This window comes from Cyprinus carpio, chromosome B5, assembly GCF_018340385.1.
Source record: "Cyprinus carpio isolate SPL01 chromosome B5, ASM1834038v1, whole genome shotgun sequence".
NCBI classification, from domain to species: Eukaryota; Metazoa; Chordata; class Actinopteri; order Cypriniformes; family Cyprinidae; genus Cyprinus; species Cyprinus carpio.
The window spans coordinates 30,017,743-30,043,717 of NC_056601.1; the positions used below are offsets into that span (position 1 = coordinate 30,017,743).

General features: G+C 38.1%; 2 protein-coding genes and 1 long non-coding RNA gene across 6 annotated transcripts; 2 read left to right on the top strand and 1 right to left on the bottom strand.

Moving 5' to 3' along the window:
• Positions 1-321: 321 nt before the first annotated feature.
• Positions 322-7,900, top strand: LOC109099607. 2 transcript variants are annotated; one of them, XR_006154759.1, is made up of 5 exons: positions 322-357; positions 1,158-1,329; positions 5,029-5,183; positions 7,583-7,616; positions 7,689-7,900. It is a non-coding gene; the product is annotated as an uncharacterized LOC109099607 (long non-coding RNA). The 2 variants fall into 2 exon arrangements; XR_006154758.1 differs by having other exon boundaries at positions 7,583-7,900.
• Positions 7,901-11,708: 3,808 nt separating this feature from the next.
• On the bottom strand, positions 11,709-18,994 carry fam78ab (family with sequence similarity 78 member Ab). The gene is made up of 2 exons (XM_042723079.1): positions 17,895-18,994; positions 11,709-12,349 (listed from the first exon to the last, which is right to left on the bottom strand). Exons 1-2 carry the CDS (start codon positions 18,185-18,187, stop codon positions 11,824-11,826), a joined length of 819 nt encoding a protein of 272 aa, XP_042579013.1. The 5' UTR covers positions 18,188-18,994; the 3' UTR covers positions 11,709-11,823.
• Positions 18,995-19,910: 916 nt separating this feature from the next.
• On the top strand, positions 19,911-25,502 carry LOC109097678 (inactive phospholipid phosphatase 7). Of its 3 annotated transcripts, none has more exons than XM_042723082.1 (3): positions 19,911-20,120; positions 22,467-22,918; positions 24,084-25,502. In XM_042723082.1, the coding sequence occupies exons 2-3, from the start codon at positions 22,507-22,509 to the stop codon at positions 24,470-24,472; spliced, it is 801 nt and encodes a 266-aa protein (XP_042579016.1). In that variant the 5' UTR covers positions 19,911-20,120; positions 22,467-22,506; the 3' UTR covers positions 24,473-25,502. The 3 variants fall into 3 exon arrangements, with proteins under 3 accessions (XP_042579016.1, XP_042579014.1, XP_042579015.1); XM_042723080.1 differs by having other exon boundaries at positions 19,912-20,120; positions 22,384-22,918; XM_042723081.1 differs by lacking the exon at positions 19,911-20,120 and having other exon boundaries at positions 22,066-22,918.
• Positions 25,503-25,975: the final 473 nt, after the last annotated feature.

Sequence of the window (25,975 nt, forward strand, 5' to 3'; positions counted from 1 at the left end):
AATGTACTATACACATTTTAAAATAATAAAAAAAAAAAAAAGATTACAAAGACTAAAATGAAAGGAAAACGTAGTAATAAAAAAAAACAATTCAAATGTGAATAAAATTTGATTCTAGTATCTAATGGAATGGCCCTGTGTATTGTGCAACAGAGAGTCTCATATGCATTAGTGCTAAGGTTCTTGTGTGGATTGTTTCTGTTAGGTCCATCTAACCTGTTTGGGAACAGCGGAGCAAAGGGATTAGTTTCGGCAGCAGTTCGTTTGGTGAACAGAAACCCAGCGGCTCATTCAGCTCCGGCGCGGGGTCCCGTAGCCACAAGGATTTCGGATCGTTCTCTACACCCACCAAATCAAGTCAGTCACACACTCCACACAGTGTGATGCAGTCTTACACATAAATGAGGAAGGGACATTGTAATGCCAAGGATTACTATTATTGTTTTTATTATTTAGAATATTTAATTTTTATAATTATGATATTGTTTATTTTTTATTTTATTTCAGTTTGAATTATATTGTTTTGTCATTTTGTTGCTATTGTTGTTCTTTTATTATTTTTATTATTTTTTGTAATTATTATTTTGTTGTTTTTCTTGTTTATTTATTTTAATTTAATTCTATAATTATTATTTAGGTTTGATTATTTATTATATCATTATAAATAATTATATACACCAATAGCATTAATAAAGCTAAATAATTTTTTTATTTAGTTTTATTACTGTTGTTATTTAATTCTTTATTTGTTTTTTATTATTATTTTCTATTTCTGTTGCTATTATTTTCATTATTTATTTATATATTTATATATATTTTTTATATAAAATTTTATATATATTATATATTATTTTTATTGGTGTTTTTGTTTGATTTATTGTTTTTTGTTTATTTATTTTTTTTGATTAATGAAAATGAGTTAGTCACAGTTGTCTTCTACATTCAGCGTGAATCTTTTCTGAAACCAAACAAGCATTTACTTCAGTGTCGGTGGTCCAGGAAATGTAATTCAATGACATGACTCACTGAATTATTCAGATGACTGTAATTTCAGACCGCTCAGTGAGCAACTCTTTCCTGAACAATGGCGGTGTGTTTTCCTGTTCTCCTGTCTGAATTGATGCTGATGTGTGTGCTTCTGCTCTGATGTTCTGCAGCTGGTTTCGGAAGTGCGCCAGCCTTCGGCAGTCCTCCAAGTTTTGGCGGATCTCCAGCGTTTGGTGGGTCAGCGGGCTTTGGCTCCGCCCCTTCCTTCAGCAGTCCACTGGGCTCCTCCTCAGGGAAGGTGTTCGGTGAGGGAACCACAGCCGCCAACGTCGGCGGATTCGGGTGAGTCTCTGCTGCCTCGTCCAGCGCAATACAGTGAATTTAATATGAATTTGTGTTAAATCGACACATTTTCACCATGTTTTCTGGAGTGAAATGTTGTATAAATCAGTGTGAATGATATATGAACAAGCCTTCTTAATATAGAGGATAGGAATAAAACTTTACGTTTTGGAGCATGTCAGTTCTTCTGCTGAAGTGGAGAAACAAAACTCACCACCTTTAAAGGGGTCATCAGATGCGACATGTACTTTTACAAGTAGTTTGAACTGAAATGTGTGTTGGCAGTGTGTGTACACAACCCCCCTCTAATGATTAAAGTCCACCCAGTGGGTTTTTTTTTTTTTTTTTTTTTTGGGGTGATCTCGTTAAATAATTTCCCCTTTCTTAAATTGAGCCGATCTCAGATGCCTGTCTGTGTGACATCATAAAAACAGGCCCCTCCCACAGTAGTTTGATTGACAGTAGCGTTTCATCACAGACTGGACATCTTACCTTAGACCCGCCCTGAGTGAGCTGTCATCAGTCCGCTATTGTTTCGACGCTGGAGCAGGTGTAGACAAGAATGAATCCGAAGCGATTGAGGTGATTTGTTGCTGGATTGTAATAATGAACATAGCAGTCATCATTTACTCCCGACATATGAGCCGCTGAAGACACAGTGGATTACTTTAATTTTTGAAAGAAAAGCACCCCCGATCTACCTTAATGCGTCTGTTTATACGAATCATCCGTGGTCCAGCTTCACCTACAGAAAAATTGAGTGTAAGCTTTTTTTAATAAATCTTTACAAATCCACTTTCCTAATAATGTGCTAATTAGCAAGTTTCACGATGAATGCGGCTAAAGTTAACCATCTCTCAGAGAGCGGCCCAGAAGAGAGGGGCGGGTTCATCAGAGCTCATTTGCATTTAAAGCGACATGCAGTAAAACAGCTTGCTGTAGACAGAGCTGTTTTTGACAGGGTAAACTACTACCACTACCATTGAGAGATTTTAACTTAACTATGTTAAAGACTTTTCGTTAAGACCCTGAAGAATCATATCAACTTGTGGAAAATGGGCATCCGATGACCCTGTAAACATATAATCTTCAGATTTCGATATTTTCTCTGTTTTGGATGTTTTCTTTCCACTAGTCTGAAAGAAGACATGTTCCGAAAGCAATATAGATAGGGGTGCACAATAAATATTGGCTGATAATTAATGCGCATCATGTCAGTAAAGCCAGTTCTCTAATCAGCGTTAAATTCCATCAGGTGCGTGATTTCACATAGACCAGCTGTTAGTACACAGAGCCGTTGTTAACTGACAAGATGCGCAAATCCATGCTGATAAGGAACGACTGATATTTATCGTGCACCCCTAAATATAGACCAGATTCGCCCAGTGCATGTTAAACATACTGGATGAAAGTGTGACAGTGCAGTGAAGCTGGTGCTTGCTTTACTTTGTGATGAATGGGATCAGAGCTGTGCTTTATTGTTCATGTTAGACAGCAGAATAGATGGATGTGCATGCATTTTGTGTCTCGAGTTGATCAGATGAAGTTGTTGAATGGTTTGTCGTGACATCTGTGTGCAGACGCTCAGAATGAGGAAATTAAATGCTGGATTATTGTCATTTTCATCTCCAGCAGTGGCTCACATGAGCGTGTTTGTCAGAAATGATGCAGGATGTAGGTTATGCAGAGATTATGTGTGTGTGTGTGTTAGAGATTACAGGCTGTGAGAGATCAGAAGTCTCCCGTCACAGACCAGCACTGGCTGCTGTATGTTCAGCTTCTCAACACCATTATTAACATGTGATTGCATGGAGATAAAGTGAAACATATACATGATTGTATTTCTGCTGGACTAAAGTGGATATATGTGGGCAGTGGGCAGACTATGGTTAGGGCAGCTTATATAAGACACACACAAAATGACCATTTTTACAATATTGACTCAATTCACTAAAGGCAATGAAAACGGAAATGTTTCTAATCTCTTGACAAGAGCATCTGTAGATTTGGTGAACAAACAGGTCTAATACTTGATAGAAAATTATATAAAATTGATCATGTCTGCTCATTTTTGTCCATCCATTGAAAGTCTGCACAGCCAAAACTTTCACGCCCCAAAAAGTTCAGGTCAGTAACAGGGTCCCTGCAGATCCTTAAAATCTCTTAAGTCAGTTTGATCCCAATTTAAGATCATCAGATGTCTTTAATATATTAAATGCTATAACAAAATTCTTAATGATCATTTTGGTGGTGATTTATCCTAATATGGTAATTTAACTTCTATAGGTGAGAATTTCATTAAATATTTCAAAAATATTTTACTGTTACATGGTATTTAGGAAGCATAAAATAATTTTCTTTTAAACTGCAACTGTAAAATGTTTTTTCTTAATTTCTTCATTTTGAAATGGTGAACAATCAAATTTACATTTTAGGATCTTTTAACCCTTCACTCTGAATTTTTCCATCATTTAACGAGTTTTAAACACACTGACAGATAATTACTTTGGGAAAACGAAGACACAAGTTATCTGGCCTGTTGGTAGAAGTGAAGAAAATGCATTTTGAAGTGTTGCTCTGAAACTAGACAAGACACTGTGAGTCCAGTGGAATAATTGATGGATATTGATCATCAGTCGTGAGCAGAATGAAATGAAGAAAACACGCCAACACAGCTCTCAATTAAAAACAGCTCATTTGTGATGGAAAAAATAAAACCAAGAACAAAAAACTGATCATGAGCAACAGAACAGATGTAAGCTTGCAAAAGAAGTTGAACAGATCATGATACAAGACATATCGAGTTACTTACTAAAAGAAAGAGAAAATAACAGGTTAAAGGGATAATTCACCACCCAAAATACAAATCCTGTCATTCATTACTCACCCTCATGTTGTTCCAAACCTGTAAGACCTTCGTTCATCTTCGGAAAACAAATTAAGATATTGTTGATGAAATCCAAAAGCTTTCTGACCCTGCATAGACAGCAACAAAACTGACACGTTCAAGTCCCAGAAAGGTAGTAAGAACATCACTAAAACAGTCCATGTGACATCAGTGGTTCAACCTCAAGGGCACCTCAATACCATGACTGAGGTGCCCTTGAGCAAGGCACTGAACTCCCAACTGCTCCCCGGGCGCCGCAACATAAATGGCTGCCCACTGCTCCGAGTGTGTGTGTGTGTGTTCACTGCTGTGTGTGTGCACTTTGGAATATAACACAAATTCTGAATATGGGTCACCATACTTGGCTGTATGTCACGTTACTTTCACTTTTTCACTTTTAATTTTATTAAGCTAAGAGAATACTTTGTGTGTGCAAAGAAAACAAAAATTATTACGTTTTTGTTCAACAATTTATTTAACAATTTCTTCCGTGTCAGTCATTCCTTGTCTGTAATTAATAATAAGAGTTTTCATTTTTGGGTGAACTAACCCTTTAATTTTGAAACGACTATAGCTATATTTACACATACAGGGTCTCCTGCTAATAAAAGCATCTAGTAGATGAGTAAATCGGGAGTCGTTATGACGGATGAGGTCAGAGGTGTGGGTTATTTTAGTGATATGTGCTGTGATCTAATCCTGTGTGGGTCGCACCTGTGCTGCACCACATAACTCACCCAAATATACACGCTGCCATATGTGTCACAAGTTCATGCTCTGATGCAATGCATGCTTGTGATTGTGTGTTTCAGGTTCGCGTCTCCTCAGAGCGCGCCGTCCTTCGGCTCTCTGGCGGGTTCAAGCGCAGCGCCGTCATTCGGCAGTCTGGTGTAGCAGCAGCAGCAGCAGCAGCCGCCGGGCTTCGGCGCTCAGAGCGGTGCTTTCTCTGGCTTCGGCTCGTCTGGAGGTAAGTTCACAGCTTCCAAACGCTGCTGTTATTGTGCTTCCTCTTATGGCCACAGCAGGACCAGCATTAGAACATACATTTTAGCATTTTATCTGATAATTCCATTACCACAATACACAAAAGTTTGAGAATTTAAAAATTCATTCAGAGTGATTTGAACCAAACCAAAATCTGAAGTCAGATTTCATTGTTAAATAATACTCATAATGAACAAATAAACCATTATTTAAATTCACCCCAAAATGAAAATTGTCATTAATTACTAACCCTCACGTCGTTCCAAACCTCCAAACGGGTCAACCGTAATTTTACGAATCTACGAGAATACTTTTTATGCGCAAAGAAATAATACTAACACAATTTATTCAACAATTCTTCTCTCACCTAGTTACCATCTTTTCGCCATTTTGGAGAGTACCCCAGAACGTAATCTATGTAATCAGCGTTGTTTATGTTCAGCATGTGCTGATTGTGTTGATTACATTCTGGGGAAACAGCACACACATGCATCATGGTACTCTTCAAAATGGTGGTAGACAGTGACTCTGTGAGAAGAATTGTTGAATAAATTATTTTAGTTTTCTTTGCGCTCAAAAAGTATTCTCATAGCTTGGCAAAATTGAAGTTGAGCAACTGATGTCACATCATGGACTGTTTTACTGTTGTCCTTACTACATTTTCTGGGAACATTTCAGTTATGTTGCTGTCTATGCAGGGTCAGAGAGCTTTTAAATTTCATCAAAAACACCTTAATTTGTGTTCCAAAGATGAATGAATATCTTACGGGTTTGGAACGACATGAGGGTGACCAGATATTTTATATTAAATTAGTTTATATGTTTATATATATATATACATATATATATATATATATATATAATATTCAGTTTTCATTTTAGGGTGTTCATTCCACGAGTTTACTTGCTTTGGTCCAGCCCAAATACAATGTTGATTTTTTTTTTTTTTTTTTTTTTTTTTTTTTGTGCGTTTTGCTTTCACACTGCCCTTTTTTGCAAGTGGACCAGAAATAGTAAACAAAACCACATGTGTGGTAAGGTCATCCATTCATTGGACAGAAGTTCTCAAGCAGGGAAAAATAGGAAGTGCGAGAACAGGCTAATCATGGAGATCTTTCGTAGTGCAATTTTTATTCTTTTACTGATTTAGTGTTATCAGACACTAACGCAATATGAAGAAACTTATAAGCATCATGAGACAATGTCATACGATGTTATAATTATATATCCAATCATTTGTGTGGAGAATGGAAGCTGAAGCGTGCTTCAGGAGATCAGTGGAAACAAATTAAATACGCCATCATTTTTGCTCATAAAGGTAAGAATAATACATCGTACTTCTTTCTAAAGGCGCGTCCAGTGATGAGATGGCGAGTCAGGATCATCAACTTCATTGTGACACTGACTCATAAAGCACTAGTTTATTAGTAAATAATTCAAATATCTCCTTACTATTTTCTCCCAACATAGTCATGGTAATTTTTGCATCAAGCTTTAGCCTATTTAGCACGCTTGCGTCACGTTGCTGTGCAAACTCATCATTTGCAGTGTTTTTGCAACTGCAATTGGGTCGGATTGAGGTTTACCGTTTAAAATCACAAATAACTGCACTATATGCATGAGCTGTCTCGTTCTGAGCGTGATTTCTGCAATTGGGGTCGGATCGAGGGTCGGGTCATATTCACACCCATAACGATCCGTACCAGAGTTCATTTGGAAGCAGACCGACACCACCCAAGTGTGACTGCTGTATTCACATCTGCCAAAAAGGTCCGCACCAAGAGGGGAAGAGAACATGAGTTTGATTCAATCGAACCAAACAAGATGGGTGTGAATACACCCTTAATTTTGTTTGTCAATATAATTTTTTAACTTAAAGTCAACATTATATAAGTCAACATTTCTAATTTTAGTTTGTGCTTTTGTCAGTTTATTTCAGTTAGCAAAGACAGTTTCTAATTTTAGTTTTTCTAGTTTTGTGCTTTTGTAAATAAATATGGATTTTTTTATTTTCAGGAATTGTAGTACTTCAGCCTAAACCTACTTTTGTTATTTTTTTTTAATTTGTGTTTTTTTAGCAATTTTAGTACTTTAACCTAAACTTATTAATTTAATTCAGCTTTATTTAGTGATTTAATTCTAATTTTAATTTGAGTTACCAATAACAGCCCTGGTTTTGAGTTTTATGAAGTTCAGTCGCAGCTCTGTTTCCCATGAGCTCTTATCTCTGCTGTGATATATACAGACTCGAGTGCTGCTCACAGAGTGTCACACGTTACCTAGTTACAGTGATAAACCCACTCCAGACCTCTTTACTGCTTCACTTTCACCCGTCGTTACTGATGAAGTTGGACTCTCTCATTGTGTCTTGTTTGTCTGTAGGTTTTGGAGGTTTTGGGAACACCAGCACCAACCAGTAAGTGTTGTGTCATTCACACACATCCATCAGTGCTCTGCTCACACATTCACATCTGATGATGTGTTCCAGGCCGTCGTCTCAGACGTTCAGCAGTTGGAGGAGTTGATCGGCGGATGCTGATGTAATCTGGTCTGCAGTTGTTTTATAGTGTGTGCACAAGATTGAATGTGCCGTGACCACTCGTGTTCTTAGCGTGTGCTAATGTCCTCCTGTTTTATGTTCGGTGCAGTTTCTTCTGTTTTAACTGCACAATGAAAAATAAACACGTGATGTTGACCATACGCCCCGTTTCTGTCCTTTAATGTCACACTTTAAAGCGCATACTGTATAAAATTTGGATTATAGTTTTATCATAAACTAATACATTTAATGAGATGCATGTTTGTCAGTCATACATCAAAGAAACATTTATCAGCTGTTTGCATTTATTTCATTTTATTGAAATAATCATTTCTCCAGAATGCAATTATTTTACTTGCTCAGAATCAAGGTAACTTTTTCATTGGAGAAACAATCGAATTGGGTTTATTGATGATAAATACATAAAACTGGTTGTGTATGTAAAACACACTGAGTTTATTAGAACTATTTAAGACATCTGACTTTTGTTTCATTTGTTTGTGACTGACTGACAAATATATGTCACATTAAGTTTATTAGTTTGTTAAAACCATGAAATCCAAATGCATGGACATTCTGCATGCAATTCAAATACATAAAACTTATATTTAGGCCTTAATATTAATTGTTCAATCTTAACATATGATTAATTCCTGACCTGATAAATACAGTGTGTGTGTCAGTCACTCAGGAGCTTATCATCACAGCAGTGTCTCTTCACATGCCTGTGAAAGTACATCCAGATTGAGATTCTTCTAGAAGAGAGTCTGAGCACGACAGAATCACTTCATCTGTCGTTTATGACTGACTTTGCTTTTATTCAAAAAGCACAAAGCTGCAGGTTGATTGTGATGTTTGACTGAGGACAGGAGGATCCTGCAGCAGATTCACTGAAGATGATGATGATGATGTTAAAGCACCTCAGTAATCCTGCCCTTGTTTTCCATCATATCTGTAAATCCCTCCCGGATAATGAGAGTCAGATTCAGGAAAGCAAGATCAGCCGTGGTGTTTTATTAATGTCAGGCTGTTCTGATGGGAGTTTATTACAGTCCAACTTTATGGTTTCCTCAAAGAGAATCAGTCACGACACCGAAGAACAATATCAGTGGAATCACTCAAGGTGGGGGCGAAACTCTGAGTAACTACTACATGTAAATGAGTTTAGTTCGTGACTTTAAAAAAAAAAAAAAAAAAAAAAAAAACTAGTGCTAGTGTCGGGCGCGTTGCTTCACTTCTATTCATAAATGCTCTCCCGTGGGCTCAAGGGATAGTAGGTCATCCGGGGACTTTTTGCCTACCCTCTCTCCATGAGCATCTGGCGTCTGTATGTATTATTATCTTATAGATTATACGTGTTTATAGAATGGGACAGGTGCAGGAGAGAAGCGTGTAAATATAGCAGTGAATGCAGACGAATGTGCATGCAGCTCTGTGAGCGTCTGCTCTTTAGTCACTGTCTAGTTTGTATTTTCATCTTGCAGATGATCAGATAGAGATCTATCCCATCATGCCGCTGTATTGTTTGCGTCTGGGATTGAGTCTGTTAATCTCTCAGTCTCTCTCTAGTTTAAGCCCCGTCTTCATCCACGGATAACAGTATAATACGCTCCATTATCAAGCGTGCTTAAATCCGCTGGAGACTGTGATGAAACCGTCTGCAGATCATCTGCTTACAGTGAGAATACAGGAAGATCTTACGCCAGTGTGACTGATAAATTACTACAAAAGTTTGGGCTAAATACGTTGTTTCAACGTTTCTGAAAGAATTCTCTTCTGCTTAACAAGGTTTGTAGCCAGAACAATGTGGGTTTTTAAATAAAAATATAATAATCTGTATATAATCTGATAACAAGGTTGAATTTTTGAGCTTGATGGGACTAATAATAAAATACCTTAATAAATCTGTAATAATACAGTCTCTCGTTCTTCAGTCATGCTCTTATGTTCTTTACTAATCCTGCAGCTCTTGTATCTCTCACTAGTTTCATCAGAGTATTAATATTTGATCTTTAAGCCCATAAAGATGCAAAACAAACAAAATGCCGCGATGCCACATTCATACTGAATCAAAGACAAAAGCCTGTGCTGAATCTCACAGTTTTATTATATTCTTCATGAAAAATCCAGCTGTCTTTGAACGTTTTGTTCTCAATGTGCATTTTCACAGTTTGAAATGTTTCCCACTTATGTTTTTCAAGTATTGTCAAGCTATAAAATGGCCCAAAATCCCATTGTTCCTTCTGAAAAGAGAGAGCACACGCGCACACATTCACACTTGCATTATAAATATGTGCTGCTAATGGAGCTGAAGGGATTCAGTGTTACTATTTCATATCCAAAACTAAATGATTGAAGGAATTATTGTCTGTCAGATGTCATATTGTATGTCATACAGTGTTCCAAGGCAAACAGCAGGAATCGTGTGTGAATGAGGAGTCTTGACATTAACACAAACATTTAATAGTGAATGTATTTGATCTGATGATGAATAAAACTCTGCTGGAAGTACAAATATCAGAAATCTGAACTAAAATTCTTTAGTCATGTTGTGTATAAGCATCCAAACACACACCTGCAGACTCACGTCATGTGAACAGATCAAACACACAAGATTGACTCAATCATCCAAAAGCGATTGATGAAATGAAACACACATGACGGTCTCGGAACTGATTGTATTGCGTGGACTGAGCAGTCGGGCATGGATGAAGATGGACGTAAAGCTCAATGTCTGTGATGCCGCTGGATCCGGGTGTGCATATAAATGCTGGTCAGCGTTTGACTGCAGCTGGACTGAGTCACATCATCAACACTTATCTGTCCATCAACACAATCACATCTCAGTGCAATAAGGCCTTCAATGGGTCAATAACACATGGCATCAGGAAGCGCTGAAGTGCATTTTGTCTTGAGTTGCAGAATGGATCAAAATTGTGCTTAATTGTCATTTTCATGAATATCAAGCAGATTCCTCGTGAAATTTTCAACACTGCAATGCAAAAAAATATATTATAAAAATGCTTAAGTATTTACACACTACTGGTCAAAAGTTCGGAATATATTGAGATTTTTTAATGTTTTTGAAAGAAGTGTCTTCTGCTCACCAAGGCTACTTTTATTTGAAAAATACAGTAAAAACAGTGAAATATGAAGATATACACAGATGAATAGGAAGTTCAAAAGAACAGCATTTATTTGAAATAGAAATCTTTTTTTACTGAATAAATGTATTCATTTCTTTTTTTATTGAAAGTGTATCACACTTTCCATAAAAAAGAAAGTATTTTACAATATTTTCACATAGAAAAAAGTCATTCTAAATTTTAATAATACTTCACTGTTTTACGGCATCAAATAAATGCAGCCTTGTTGAACAGAAGACTTCTTTCAAAAACTGAAATTACTTCCAACTTTTGAGGTACATTATGATCATATCTGTAGTACTGCCTTAAAAATATTGTCTAGTTCTTGTACGGAATTGTGGCCTGGACATGAGTTTCTAAGCGCATTCATTCGGGAACAACACGTTTCTCCCTTTAGCTTCTGCTGATGGAGTTTGATTTGAGGAGCAGATCGATGACGAGAGCAGATGCAGCCTTTCACACGCATCTCATTCAAACACCAGGAGAACGGATTGTTTGCGTATTCGCTGTATGGATTGGCCATGACGTCTTGACACTGACTTACACAGCAAACTCGCATTTAGTAGAAAAGATATAATTTTTTTCTTGTAAAACACACTGGAAGTGGCTGGTTGACAGAAAACTAAAACACTGAAGCTCCTGCTGAAAACACTGAATGCATAATGACTGTCCTCATTTGGTTGGGCGCGTGGCGGTCATCGCAGTCCCGTTAGACCACGACTAACTGGGTCACATCCAGTGCAAAAAAACTAACAACAAGTATGATGCGAGATTTACTACATCACATCATTCTTAATAAGAAAAAACTTCAGCAAAAAAAACAAAATAAACTTAAGGCAGCGTGAATCGACGCTCTTTCGGTCCGTCTGAGACGTAATATTCCCACTTTGTCTTTTTGCAGTGGCATTTAGCACAGTGTTTCCCGACCGCTTTTGGTCTCAGTGTTTGGGAGGGATGACCACCACTGGCTCGCCCGTCCGCGGCCGCCACATCAGCACCTGAGCGTCGTTGGCATTGGGTTTGACCATGGCGTTGGGCGGGATGGCTTCGTTCTTCCCCAGCACCTGCGGCTGCTCCTGAGCGATGGGCTCGCACAGCTTGGCTCTCTGTCCCAGCGGCTTGTCGGGATCCACCTCGATGTGCAGACGCATGCGCCATCGCACCGTCTGCAGCACCAGGATTTCGCCCGACACTTGGTTGATGGCCACTAGCCAGGTGGTGAAGCTCTGGTCCCTCCAGATGCTGCTGAGCATGGGTACATTGCTGTCGCTCACCGGGACGCCCCACGTCACGCTGGGGTAGAAGTTGTCGTTCATGCTGACGGTGAACTTGGTGTCCTTCTTGGTGGGACCCACGATGGTGCAGGTTTCGGTGGTGTTGCCGTACCAGGGGTAGTTGACGCCGTCTGAGTCGCTGATGGCTTGGATTTTTCCATCTCGGAGATCCGGCAGCTCCCAGCTGGACCTGCAGGAGACACCGGAGGATGAGAGCGTGAAAACGCGAGGGACTTGGGTCGAATGAAGAGCATTGACTCTAGAGAAACCAGAACACTGGTTGCCAAAGGCAAGAGATGCTTTTTATTCCAGCACTTAGAGGAAGTTAAACATAGAATGGGGATGTGAGTCTGAGCGTCCATCAAAAGAGACCTTTGATAAAGAACAAACACACACATCTCTTTCAGCTCCAGCGACCACCAGTATCATCATCTGACTCACACAGCAAATCTCTGCCCTCGTGAAAATGAAGTGCACTCCACTGTATTGAATGTGCACTTGTAGTGTACTTCAAATCTGAAAGCTATATTTATACCAATCTGTATTTGCATTTAGTATAATAATAATGAAATAAAAGACCACTTAAAAGAAAGGCACTTTTCTTTTAGAAACTTTTAAAAAGTATACATTATAATAATGTAAAATTAAAAGTTTTGACATATATTTTAAACAGTGTTGTTTTAGTGTCGAGATCAAATTAGATTCTATTTTTTGCTTCCATGTTCATTTTTGTTAGTCTTAGTAATTTTGTTGTTTTTGTCATATTTATTCGTTTTTGTTGTTTTTAATAGTTTTTCATTTTTTATTTCAGTTTTAGTTTTAGTTTAGCACATCAATTTAAACTAAACGAAACATTTTTACATTTATTTTATTTCAGTTAACAATTTGTTTTATGGTTTTAGTTGTAATTTACTTATTCAAATAGTGTTTGAACTATAGTTTGTTAGTCAATATTACATTTAATATAATTTAAACATGTAAGACTTAACGTTAGTGTCCTTGTTATACACCTTACATGTGCTTCCTATAGTAATAACAGTAAACCTTAACCCTAATCTTAAGTATACATTGTTCATTAATATTACTCGATACAGGTGCAGTAGGAGATCTTGGAAAATGCTAACTTTAGCCTGATAGCACTGAAAGCGAACGTCCCACCCTCCCTGCAAATCGCCTTCCAAAGCCACGCCCCCCGAAGGCAAATACGCACACATCCCAGAGACAACATTACTACAATACATCACATGTCATTCACACATGGTGAGAAAACTTTACAGTACAGTTAGTAAAGTACTACAATACCAGGAAGGAAGGTCAGGTTCTCGCTCGGTTTGCATAGCGTACGTGAATGCGCTGACGACGTATCCTGTCTGCGCGAACAGGGTGCGCAGAGGTATGCAAATACACGTTGACACACAGGTAGGAAAGCCTCTCATAATGTTCGGACCAAACATTCTGATTGGACGAACATTTCTTGGTGCTACGCCTTCCACAGGATACATAAATAAAAATGAAATTAAAGTATGTTTTAGGTTTTCATAAATGCTTGTCTGTACATTCACAGTAGTTTAACCATATTTCAAAGACAATAGCTTATCCATATGTATCTCCGCCCCTTTTCAGGACCTTGCTTGTTATCTTCCCAGTCTGCTGACATTTATGACGTCTGCTTCAAACATTACAATGCACGTGATAACGTTTGTTACTTATTTGTTCTACAAAAAGTAAATCCACTTCACAAGATAATTACTCTGCTACAGCGATGCTATTGAGCTACCACAAAAAAAAAAAACATAAGTTCAAAGATAATTCTAAAGATGGCTGCACGCTTGTTGCTCTGATGCTTAAAGTCTACAGAAGTAATTATGAAATTACACATAAAGCTGTACTTAAGTCGTACTTAAGTGGGTCTGTCTGCGTACAGCTCAGAATTGCCAAAATGGGTCTACGCTGAATTGTAGAGACACAGAGGAGAGGAATTGTTGAATAAAGTAAATATATGTTATTTTTGTTTCCTTCGTGTACAAAAAAGTATTCTCGTCGTTTCATAACGTTACGGTTGAATCACTGATGGCAGATGGACTATTCTGACGATGCTTTTCATACTTTTCTGGACCTTGACACTGTTATTTACTTGGCAGTCTATGGGACAATCTTAAGCCTACCGGTTTTCATCCAAAATATCTCAAATTGTGTTCCGAAGACGAATGAAGCTTTTACAGGTTTGGAACGACATGGAGGTAAGTGATTAATGACAAAATTTTCATTTTGGGATGGAGTATCCCTTTAAGTGCCTGAATACATTACATTCATTTAGCACTTAAGTGTATTGTTTTTGGAAGTTCTCTTTTTAAAAGTGTGCTACAGTGTACTCCTTTTTTCACAAGGGTATAGTTAGTATATAATTAGTTCACCTAAAAAAGAAAGCTCTGTCATCATTTACTCCATCATTTGTTCCAAGGCTGTTATGTGGCTGTTTGGATGAGATTTGGCTTCAGTAATAATAATGACATAATGTGCATGTGTTCCACACACAAAGCATGATATGACATGTCATGTGAACTACATTTATGATCTTCAGTGTTTGTTCAGCAGTTTTTGAACTTAGCAGAATTCATGCTTTGTGAAAAAGAGCAGCGTGAACATTCTGCTAAACATCTTCTTGCATGTTTTACAAACGAGTGACAATCACACGTATCTAAAGTGTCATGGCGGTGAGCTAATGATCACAGATGTCTGATTGGTGTGATCTGCGCCTTTAAGCAGTGAAGGCAGCGATGCTGAGAGCACAGCCGCTCTCAATGACCTTCACCGTACAGCAGAATCAGCACAGACGCAGGTGACGGCGGGACAAACCGCAGAGCTGTCGGCCTATCGATTCCCTGATGCAGGAAAACCGTGACCTTTCTCCCAGAACTCACGCCTCAGCAGCAGAGCATCATGGGAAAGAACCACATGACATCAACACACGAGGGCCTTTGATTATCATCAGGAGAATAAGAATAGAAACCCTTTCGAGTATGTGAGTGTGAGTGAGTGTGTGTGTTTATGCTGTATGCACCCAAATGCCCTCATGAAAAACTGCTCAATATTCATATTAAGTAATGTCTAATGGTGAGATATGGTTGGGTTTTTTGGAAAGGTTTATTGTGTTTACATGTCCTCAAAAGCTTTAATATAATGAATATAATAACCAGTATACTCAACTTTTATTGAATGATACATTTGTTTGGTGTGTAAAGCTTTTATGTTTCATTGGAATATCACTCAATTTGCATGTTTTCATGCATCAGCTTTTCATTCTATGGCTTGTAAAGATCAAAACATAAATGTTTACTCAGTTATCTACTTGAAATACATGTATATGAATCTCAAACTTACTATGATGGGTTACAATTATGTAGTTAATAATCATACATAACTGTTGGTATTTTACACAGCCTTATAAGTATGTTAGATGTAGGCAAATTTATGTTAACAGGACGATTTACTGACAACATCAGATTGATCTCTGACACATCAACTGATGTTCTCTGGAATGAAACGATGCACTTTAACACCAATGGAAAGAACCACTGTTGAGTAACACGTGGTTTCCATCTCAAACCACCATCAGTTCAGCTCAATGCATGACAGGAAACATCTCAAACAATACAAACCTGCATCTTTCAGTTCACCTCTGAAAATCAACCATTTAAGGCAAAAACACGTCCAAATCATGTATTCTTTCAGGCTAGTCGAAAGAAAACATCCAAAATACACAAGTCTTTATTTTATTGCACTTTATCTCTTTGCATAATTCAGCTTCAATCCATGTCTTTAAGGAGTTTTTCTCTTACATACACCAAACTTTATTCTGAAGGGTTTTATTGAGGGGTTTGTTACTATATCATTCACGCTGATTTATACAATATTTTACTCCTAAACACATGGTGAAAATTTATTTGTTTTCTGTCTGTTGACAGTATTTTCTGATTTATAGAGTGATAAAAAAGAGATCAATTATGAAAATGTATGTTTTGGAAATTATGCAAATTAGTGCATATTTCATGAGACAATGCCTCATTTACATATATTTATAGATATATATATATATAGATATATATATATATATATATATATATATATATATATATATATATATATATATATATATATATATGTATAATCTGGAATAAAAGCTTAATGTTGCCGACATTCATATAATCATGCGTTATGAGCAGAACAGACGCACTTCAGATGGTTAAGAGAGAATGTGACTCAAAAAATACTTGATATGGAAATGTTTTCTTGTTTCCTGAGTGTGTAAATGTTCGATAGGACCAGCGTTATCAGGCCAGAACAGCAGCTGAAATATCAATCGAGAGCATTACCACGCAATTCTCTGAGTGTGCTTGAAAGATCCTTTGGACTCGGGTTTGCTGAAATGTCCTAGTGTAGAAACAATTTTTGCTCAGAAATTGCTAGTAAATTTCACAAATAATTACCAAAATTTTGAAGGGTAAAGACTGGAATGGTATTTTCCTGTACAATTGTCTACTCCAATAACCTTTGTTTTTTTTTTTACAGCTTATAATTTTTTATATTGCAATAGGAACAACTGGAAAATTGCAGAGCAAACTGTCCCAATGCTGATATCTGCAGTAAAAGTCTGCATGTCTCTTTACCGTCTGCAGTAAACGCTATTTTCAAATACATTCTTGCAGTTGTAAGTAAAATGCAAAGACCTGTTATAAAGGATATGATGTCATCAACTTACAAAGGAAGCGGAACTACTGATTAAAAAATTAAGTATTAATGTTGAACGGCTGCTTTCACAAGTTAAAAATCAGTCGTTCCATCATTTATTTTAAATGCAAGATCATTTCTGTGCTCTTGTTTCCAGGAATATGCGGAGGCTGAGCATGTGCAGTCTCCAGATATCATAAGACACCGAAGGGTTTATTTTTTGTTTCATACAGGAAATAGGGCAAAGTGTAGTCTCTTCAACAGGAAGTAGGACAAGTGAAACCTCAAACGGCATGCAGGCTATGTAATGTCACCTCAAGCACATAAATGATCAAATGATCGAGCTTTACACTGCACACGGTCAAAACGACGAGTTTAAGATTATCCTACATGCACATGTGTCTGACTAACGTTTAGACACTGAGACTTTAGATTGTGTTCTACATATTTGAGCTTCTCAAATGATGTTCATCTAAATAGGTGCAATTTGTGCAAGAGCATGTGCAATACACAAATAATCCTGAACATCTGAAGACAGGACGCTTTCTGACTGTGTAATTACTGAAAATAAACTGTGTTATTGTTAATATCATTTCTGGTAACACTGTCCTTGTTCAGTGAAATTATATAATTAAGTACTGAAGTACAATTATACACTTAGGGTTTGGTTTAGGGTTAGTTGCATGCCATTATGCGTTATTTACTGTTGTTAGTATAGCAAGAGCATGTAATGTGTTACATGAACAATAAAACATGTATTTTTTGTCATTTCTCTTAACTAAAACATTTACTATGGCAAACAAAGCTTCAGCTAAAAGTGGCTACAGCTGTTTTTTCTGCAGTACACATGTAGTAAATTGTTATTATCCCTATTTCTGTCATTATAAACATAAATGTATAAATACATACAGTCCAGTACAATACATGCATAAATTCATGTCACGTTGAGCTTTAAAAGGCAGAGGGTGTGATGTGAAGCCTTTGTGTTGAGCGTCAGATACACTTACATCCCTTTGGATCCGTATTTGTTGTAAAACTCCATGTGGTTGCACGCCTGAATCCAGCCGACCGTCCAGCTCTCTTTACCGGCCACCGGCGGCACCAGGACCCGGGCAGACGCGCGGAAATGCGGCGTACGGTAGCGCAGCACCACGCCAGAGGACTCGTCGATGCTGGTGGGGTTCGAGTCGATGGAGGAGTTCACCTCCAGAACCACGATGCTGTCCCGGAAACTCTTGGGTTTGCATCTGATGCTCTGAATACAGCCCATCACAAGCAGCACGAGCGGCCAGCAGAACATCAACCTTAAGAAGAACACACACTACACACGCTGACCCTCAGAAGAACGCACACTATACCCACTGTGTCCCTCAAAATAACGCACACTACCCACTAACCCTCAGAGGAACGCACACCAGACGCTGTCTCTCAGAAAACACTAAACGAGGCGTCGCGGTGTCGCGTCAGGACTAGAAAAAGCATTTATTATTAACAAAAGCATCACGTTATTCTGTTGAATAATAAAAGAAAACAAAAGTAAGTAAATAAAAACAATGTTCGTCAACTTTCCGTCATTGGCGGACCGTTACAACGCTCCGCTCACACATAACGTTCTCCAGTCGTCGTCAAACGGGGATTTCCGCGTCACAACTCGCACAACATTGCTTTTAGATTAAAATAAATAGGTTAAATCCATCCGCTCAGAATACTGCTGGCATTCTGTACGCAAAAAAAAAAATATATCTTCAACTACAAGCGCGCAAAATTGCTATAGACGGTTTGGGTATCAAAAGTAACGCTGGAAAAGTGATTTTTTTGCAATTAATATTTACATCCCGTGAGTTTGTCCTTGAGGTTCAGTTGGAGGAAGCTCACTTTCTTGTGCACTTATGAGTGAACGATCCGTCTCAGCATCAGGTGAACTTCACCAGCCCACATGAATGAACATGAGAGGTCTATAAAACAGTCCGGCTGTCACGAACACACATATTGTGATGAACAGCCCATCATTGCGCGTCTCTCTTCATCAGTTATAATCCATCCTCATCCTCGCGCCGCCGCTGCGCTCAGCCTCCGTCCCGCAGCACTGTGCGCGTCACCGCATCAGCCGCAGCTGCTCTACTGCGAGCGCCCGTGGCGTCACTTCCGCTCCACAGAGCGCGCATTATGGGGCGTGTAGTTCTGCTGAGAGAGGTGCGCGTGCAGTTTGTTGGGCGAAACGATGTGATATATCCAGTGTTGGGAAGGTTACTTTGGAAATGTAATAGGTTTAATAAAGATTATAATAATTAAATTTAAAGCACAGCCACCACAATATCAGGCTTTAGCACCTTTTTTACTTTGAGATCTTCTTGAGGTTAAATACAGATTTAAAATCATAACAAGATACAATTTAATAGCTAGGATACTGCCTTGGAAATCAAATCTTTGCATAGCTATGAAACACTGGCATGATCTGAACAGTTCATCTTAAAAAATAAAACATATACAGAAACCCAAAAAAAGAAAAAAAACAGTTACTGAATAAACATGTGTCCTGTTCTGTGTCCTAAACTCCTTAAAAATTGGTGTTTCATAATTTAGAGCAGTCAGTGCAATTTATGAGAGAAATCGATTACATCTGTATGTTACAATTACATTTATTTTGTAATTAAATTACGTAATTCCGTTACATGTAACTAGTTACTCCCCAACACTGGATATAGCCATATATTTTGAAGAGGTTTCAGGCAGAATCAAATGTTTCAGAAATTGCCAACTAACATGGAAAATGCTGATTTTAAACATTCGCGTCAGAAAGATGATAAAAGTGCGCGTTCGTTTAAGCACCTTGGAGAACGCCACGGCTGCGATTCCGACAGAGCTTATTAATATTTAGAGACATGTAAGGTTACGCTGCTCTTATTGAAGCGTCTCGTCCCACGTGATTAAATTAATATTCATGAGCCAAACCTTCATTCGTCAGCTCTCTGCCTTGCAGCCAATCAGTAGGGCGTTCGTTCTTGTACGTAATTAATATTCAAAAAGCACACCTTTACCATAGTAGTATTCCTAATTTTGTTATGGAGCGGACCGCGATGGATGCTTACTAAAACAGTGGACATGTTTTCAAAAACCAAGGTGTCTTACAGCTATCTGTGCTTGTGAATTGATCGGAACTCCGTCTGTGGACCGCGGCGGTTGTGAGCGGGATCATAACAGAGCTGATCTTCTCCAGCCGCGATTGATCTGAGGTAGGCCAGATGATGCTTCACATGTGGTTTAGGATTAAAGATAAATCTGTCAAAACCGCCTTTCTGGGATGTTCTCATTTGTAAAAACTATTTAAAAATCGGGTAAATAAAGTATTTTTAGAAGTTGTAAAAATGCAGAAGGTTTTTTAGGGCTAAGGTGTGGGTTTAGTTGTAGTATTAATAGCTAACGTTAGCTGTATATAAAACAATAGAAGTCTGTGGAATGATAGCTAAGATAGCTAAATAAACGTATTTCTGTGTGTCATTTTTCAGTAAAATGTGAAAACTGACATGAATTTATGCAAACAAATCTATACTATATATTGTGTTGCCAGTTATTGAATTCTGAGATGACTCACAACATTTCTAATTTTACTAATCAATATACGACAGACATAATTATAGCTGCTGGAAAGCGTGAATCAAAATACCTTGAGATGTGACATTTTCTTATTGTCAGTGACTTTTTCCGCAGGTTAAACCAGTAGGGGGCAAAAGGTGATTGTCTTTATGATTTGTCGAATTATTCACTTTGCCATTATATTCAAAAACACTGATTTATTCAGGAACCAAACAAGTGAATGGATCCCTCCAAAAGTTGAATCAGCTGCTTTGTTGCCTCGCTTGCCTATAAGACAGAAGTCTGAGACAGAAGAATCCTCACAAAATAGAGAGATCTTGCTGATAAACATTATTTAATTTCTATATAATTTTTACATTTATGTTGTGCAAGTAGTTTCCCTGAGGTCATATTAATTGAGAGACTACATCAGATTTTTGTGGATTTTTTGTGGTTGGTCACAAGGCCAGTTAAAGGGATACTCCACCCCAAAATGAAAATTTTGTCATTAATCACTTACCCCCATATCTTTCCAAACCGGTAAAAGCTCTGTTCGTCTTCAGAACACAATTTAAGATATTTTGGATGAAAACCTGGAGACTTGTGACTGTCCCATAGACTGCCAAGTAAATAGCAGTGTCAAGGTCCATAAAAGGTATGAAAGTCTTCGTCAGAATACTCCATCTGTCATCAGACGTGCAATCTGGGTTATATGAAGTGATGGGAACAGTTTTTGTAAGCGAAGAAAACAAAAATAACGACTTTATTCAATAATTCCTTTGTCAGCGGTCTCCTCTGTGTCTCTCCATCCGTGCCACAAGGATGCGCTGTTTTATTTCAAATCAAAGCTAAATACACATAGAAACAGAGCATCCTTGTGGCACGGATGACACAGAAGAGCATACGGTGACATGGAGAGACACATGTAACTAGTTACTCCCCAACACTGGACATATATTTTGAAGGGGTTTCAGGCAGCATCAAATGTTTCAGATGGAAATTGCCGACTAACATGGAAAACGCTGATTCTAAACATTCGCGTCAGAAAGATGATAAAAGTGCGCGTCCGTTTCATAGAATGTATAAAAATAGGTCCGTTTAAGCACCTTGGAGAACGCCACGGCTGCGATTCCGACAGAGCTTATTAATATTTAGAGCCATGTAAGGTTACGCTGGTCTTATTGAAGCGTCCTGTCCCACGTGATGAAATTAATATTCATGAGCCAAACCTTCATTCGTCAGATCTCTGCCTTGCAGCCAATCAGTAGGGCGTTCGTTCTTGTACGTAATTAATATTAAAAAAGCACACCTTTACCATAATAGTATTCCTACACAGACACAGAGGAGACTGTTGACAAAGGAATTATTGAATAAAGTCATTATTTTTTATTTCTTTGCTTACAAAAAGTGTTCCCGTCGCTTCATATAACCCAGATTGCACGTCTGATGGCAGATGGAGTATTCTAATGATGACTTTCATACCTTTTATGGACCTTGACCCTGTTATTTATTTGGCAGTCAATGGGACAGTTACAAGCCTCCAGGTGTTCCTCCAAAATATCTTAAATTGTGTTCCAAAGAAGAACGAAGCTTTTACGGGTTTGGAACGACATGGGGGTAAGTGATTAATGACAAAATTTTCATTTTGGGGTGGAGTATCCCTTTAATTGAATCATGGAAGAAAAAAAGTGATCTAAACTGAAAAAAAAAATGGTGTAAAATGAATAATGCATTGCTGTAAGTGGTCATCAAAATAAACTGTCACCTAAAATCATGATGTTGCAAAAAAGAAAAAAAGAAAATCAAGCCTATTTGTGAACAACTGCCCATTTATAAACCTAAATGAGCAAGCAAAATGCAGTTAGATATCCACACACACATACACTTTTGCATGTCTAAATATATCTGACACTGTTTTCACAGCCTACTTTAAACCTACATCTGAAGCTCACATTAGTTTCTCATCCTGCTTTACGATTAAACCACACAATGCCTTTGAACCCGAGTCGCTCCAGAGCGAAGGATCGCAGTGGCAGCAGCAGCGTTATGGGCTGGCCCGAGTTTCTGTCCCTGAACGTCCCGCCGCGAAACAACAGAGCGTGGAGAAGATCCGGCCAGTCCAGGTCCCAGCAGAACCAGCAGAGCGAGAACCTGCCAGACCCGGGTGAGAGCATGAAGGAGCGCAGAGAGGCGACCAGGCTGCCGGATGAAGACTGCATGCTGCTCAACCCGTCCTTCAGAGGCATCGCCATCAACTCACTGCTGGCCATCGACATCTGTCTGTCCAAGCGTCTGGGCGTGTGCGTCCACACCACATCCTCATGGGGCAGCATGCGCTCGGCCGTCACTCTGCTGGCTCTGACGGGTCACGGCATCACATGGATCTGTGGGACTCTGGTGTGTCTCACTCAGGGTAACACCCTGGCTGGACAAGAGGTCCTTATCAACCTGCTGATAGGTGAGACACTCTGCCAGTCTTATTTTAGGACTCTGATACTATTACACAGCACTGCATTTTGAAAAAAGGCCTAATATTACCTGATTTGAATATGACGTTATGAAGTTTTTATATCAAGTTGTTTCACAAAATAAGAATTTTTTTATATAATATTTATATATATATATATTATTATTATATATATTATTATATTTAAGTATATATAAAATCAGGACTACGCATCAAGTAATGTCATACATGTCAAAATGGTCTGAGAATTGATCAAACGGTTGTAATCTGGCTCCGAGGAAAACAGGAATCATGTGTTTGTGATGTTTGTCTGCTGATTAATGGAGAATACAAGGCTTCTTCACCCTGATGGATATCAAATGCAAAAATGTTACAAAATGCAAAACATTTAGTGAGAAAGTGTGACGTTCTTGAGCAAACCAGATACTGTTTTTTTGGAACCAGCAGCCAAAATTAGTTTGAAGCGATTATTGGATTTCACCAAATATGATGCAGGGCAGTGTTATAGTTTTTATTCATATTTTGAATTTAATTTTTATATTTTTTCTTATTTATTTCAGTTTTAGTAAATTTTGCTGTGTTTTGACATTTTTAATAGTTTTTCTATCTTTTTAAAAATATGTCTATATAGGTTTTAATCATTTCAGTATTAGTTTATTTTAGTACATCAAGTTAAACTAAATGAAAACAAGATGCAGCCTTGGCAAAAAGCTGAGATTAAAAAAAAAAAAAGTTTACTTTTTAATACTTTTTTAATATTTTAGTTGACGTTTATTTCAATTAACAAAAATGTTTTTTAATGGTTTAATTTTTAGTTACACTTATGTTCACATTCAGTTCATTTTTAAAAAGTTCTCTTTTTCACAAGGGTCTACAGTCTTATGCAACATAAAATCGAAATGTCCCTTCCTGGAAATGGAAAAATCCTGGAAATGAATTAAAACTTCAAATGTTATGGAAATGGCATGGAAATTTTGGTCAAGAAATTGCTGTTTTTGTGCATGGTGTACATGTGATGATGATTTTGTGTTGTTACTCATGAAGAACATCACATATGTGCTGCTGTGTGTATTTCAGTGTTTTTATAGACGTTCTGTAGGTCTAAATTGGAGACACACTCAACTCCTCTCTATCATTTATTTTACCTCTCTTTCAGCGCTGATTCTTGATGTCCTGACTGTGGCCGGGGTTCAGAAACTGGTCAGGCGCAAAGGACCATGGGACATAAGTCCCGGCTTTCTGGACTGTGTGGCTCTGGACACGTACTCGTTCCCGGCTGCACACGCCAGCAGAGCAGCCATGGTGTCCAAGTTCCTCTTGTCCCATCTGGTTCTGGCCGCCCCGCTGCGGGTCCTGCTGGTGCTGTGGGCCGTCCTTGTGGGCCTGTCACGCGTTCTGCTGGGCCAACACCACCTGACGGACATGGCGTGCGGCTTCGCTCTGGGCTTCCTTCACTTCAGTCTGATGGAGACGGTGTGGCTGTCGTCTGGAGCCTGTCAGACACTCATCTCCATCGGGACCTTCAGCTGGGGCTCCGTCCGTTAGACTGCAAACACAGAAGATGTATGTTTACACGCTGACTCCGAATGCATAATCCAATATTTGTAGGATTAAACACATATTGTGCCTCAGTCTTTCAGATCAGATGCACAATGTAAAGGACAAATGCAGTCCTGATTTTACATGCTGGAAGAGACAAGCTCCAGTCACATTATCAGTTCTGTTAATTATGATTTCAGTCACTCTCTAGTGTTTACACGATGCTGAAAAGATGCATTTGTGCTTGAATATTTTTATATTGCATGCAAAAGCACTGAATTTGACTGTACAGTTGAGTTTGTACTCTTTTTCTGTCTCATCTTCACTTCTTAATTCTGCAGAACTGAGATTTAATAGGGGAAGTTGCTTGGAAAGGAAGTAATTGCTAAAAGTGTTTTTGTCCTGATAAACTACTGACATTTTAAGAATGTCATCAACATTTGAATATTAGTTAATTGCAGCACCAGTGTAATTTTAAAAGAAAAAAGAAAACATTTGGGATTAATTATAAGAACATGCAAAGCGGATAGACCCATTTCTTTTTTGCTTCGTGATTTAATAGCTCTTGCATTTAATGGTAAATGTGTGTGTAAAGCACAGTTGTGTGATACCATGTCAAATTTGATCAGGACTTACAAACAAACAGTTTTCCATCAAGGTGTATTTATTTCAGGATGTTGCCTGTCCGGTTTTCTTTGTGTGCATGAATTAAGTTTGACATGTTTTGAATCAGTATTTTTTGTGATATCAATCAAAGTACTGTAATGACTCCTGCAATATTCAATTGATCTCTTGCTTTTGTATTTGACATAAAAAATGAACTAGTGAAATGATTCTGTACTGCACATATTTGTACTATAAAATTAAATAACTGACTGTTACATGAGACTTGTGACACTCTTTGTTGACAAATTAAATGTGTTTGTGTGTTTCTGTGTATGTAATAATCTATAATAACGCTTCCTCTGGTGAAAAAGTGGTCTGAATCAGGAGAAAAATCTGCACAGATCAGGCAATGTTTACAAGCCAGCCAAAACAGTTCTAAACAAACATGTGGGTGGATTTTGATGTGAGAGACAACAGGAGATGGACTTTTTCACTGGAGGAAGCGTTATTATGGATTACGGATTTAAGAAGTCAGGAAAATCTTGATGGATTTGTTTTTTACAAACAGATTTTGGCTTCACAAGATGTTAATTGATGGACTGAAGTGGTGTGGATTACATTGTGATGTTTTTATCAGCTGTTTGGACTCTCATTATAATGGCACACTTCATGCTGTCACTGTTTGACCACTAATCAACATAAAATAAATGATTTGTGTTTTTGTGAATACTGATGTTCAGCTGTGGTTTGTGTAGACCAGCCTCGTTCCTCCAGTGATGACAGATTATGTTTGGCGAGAACAGATGAAGTTTCTGCTGGTCTCTGTTAGATAGAGTATCAGTGAAGGACAGATGATTCTGCAGCACTCGTGAGCTTTAATCTCTCCTGCCGTCTGTGTTACGG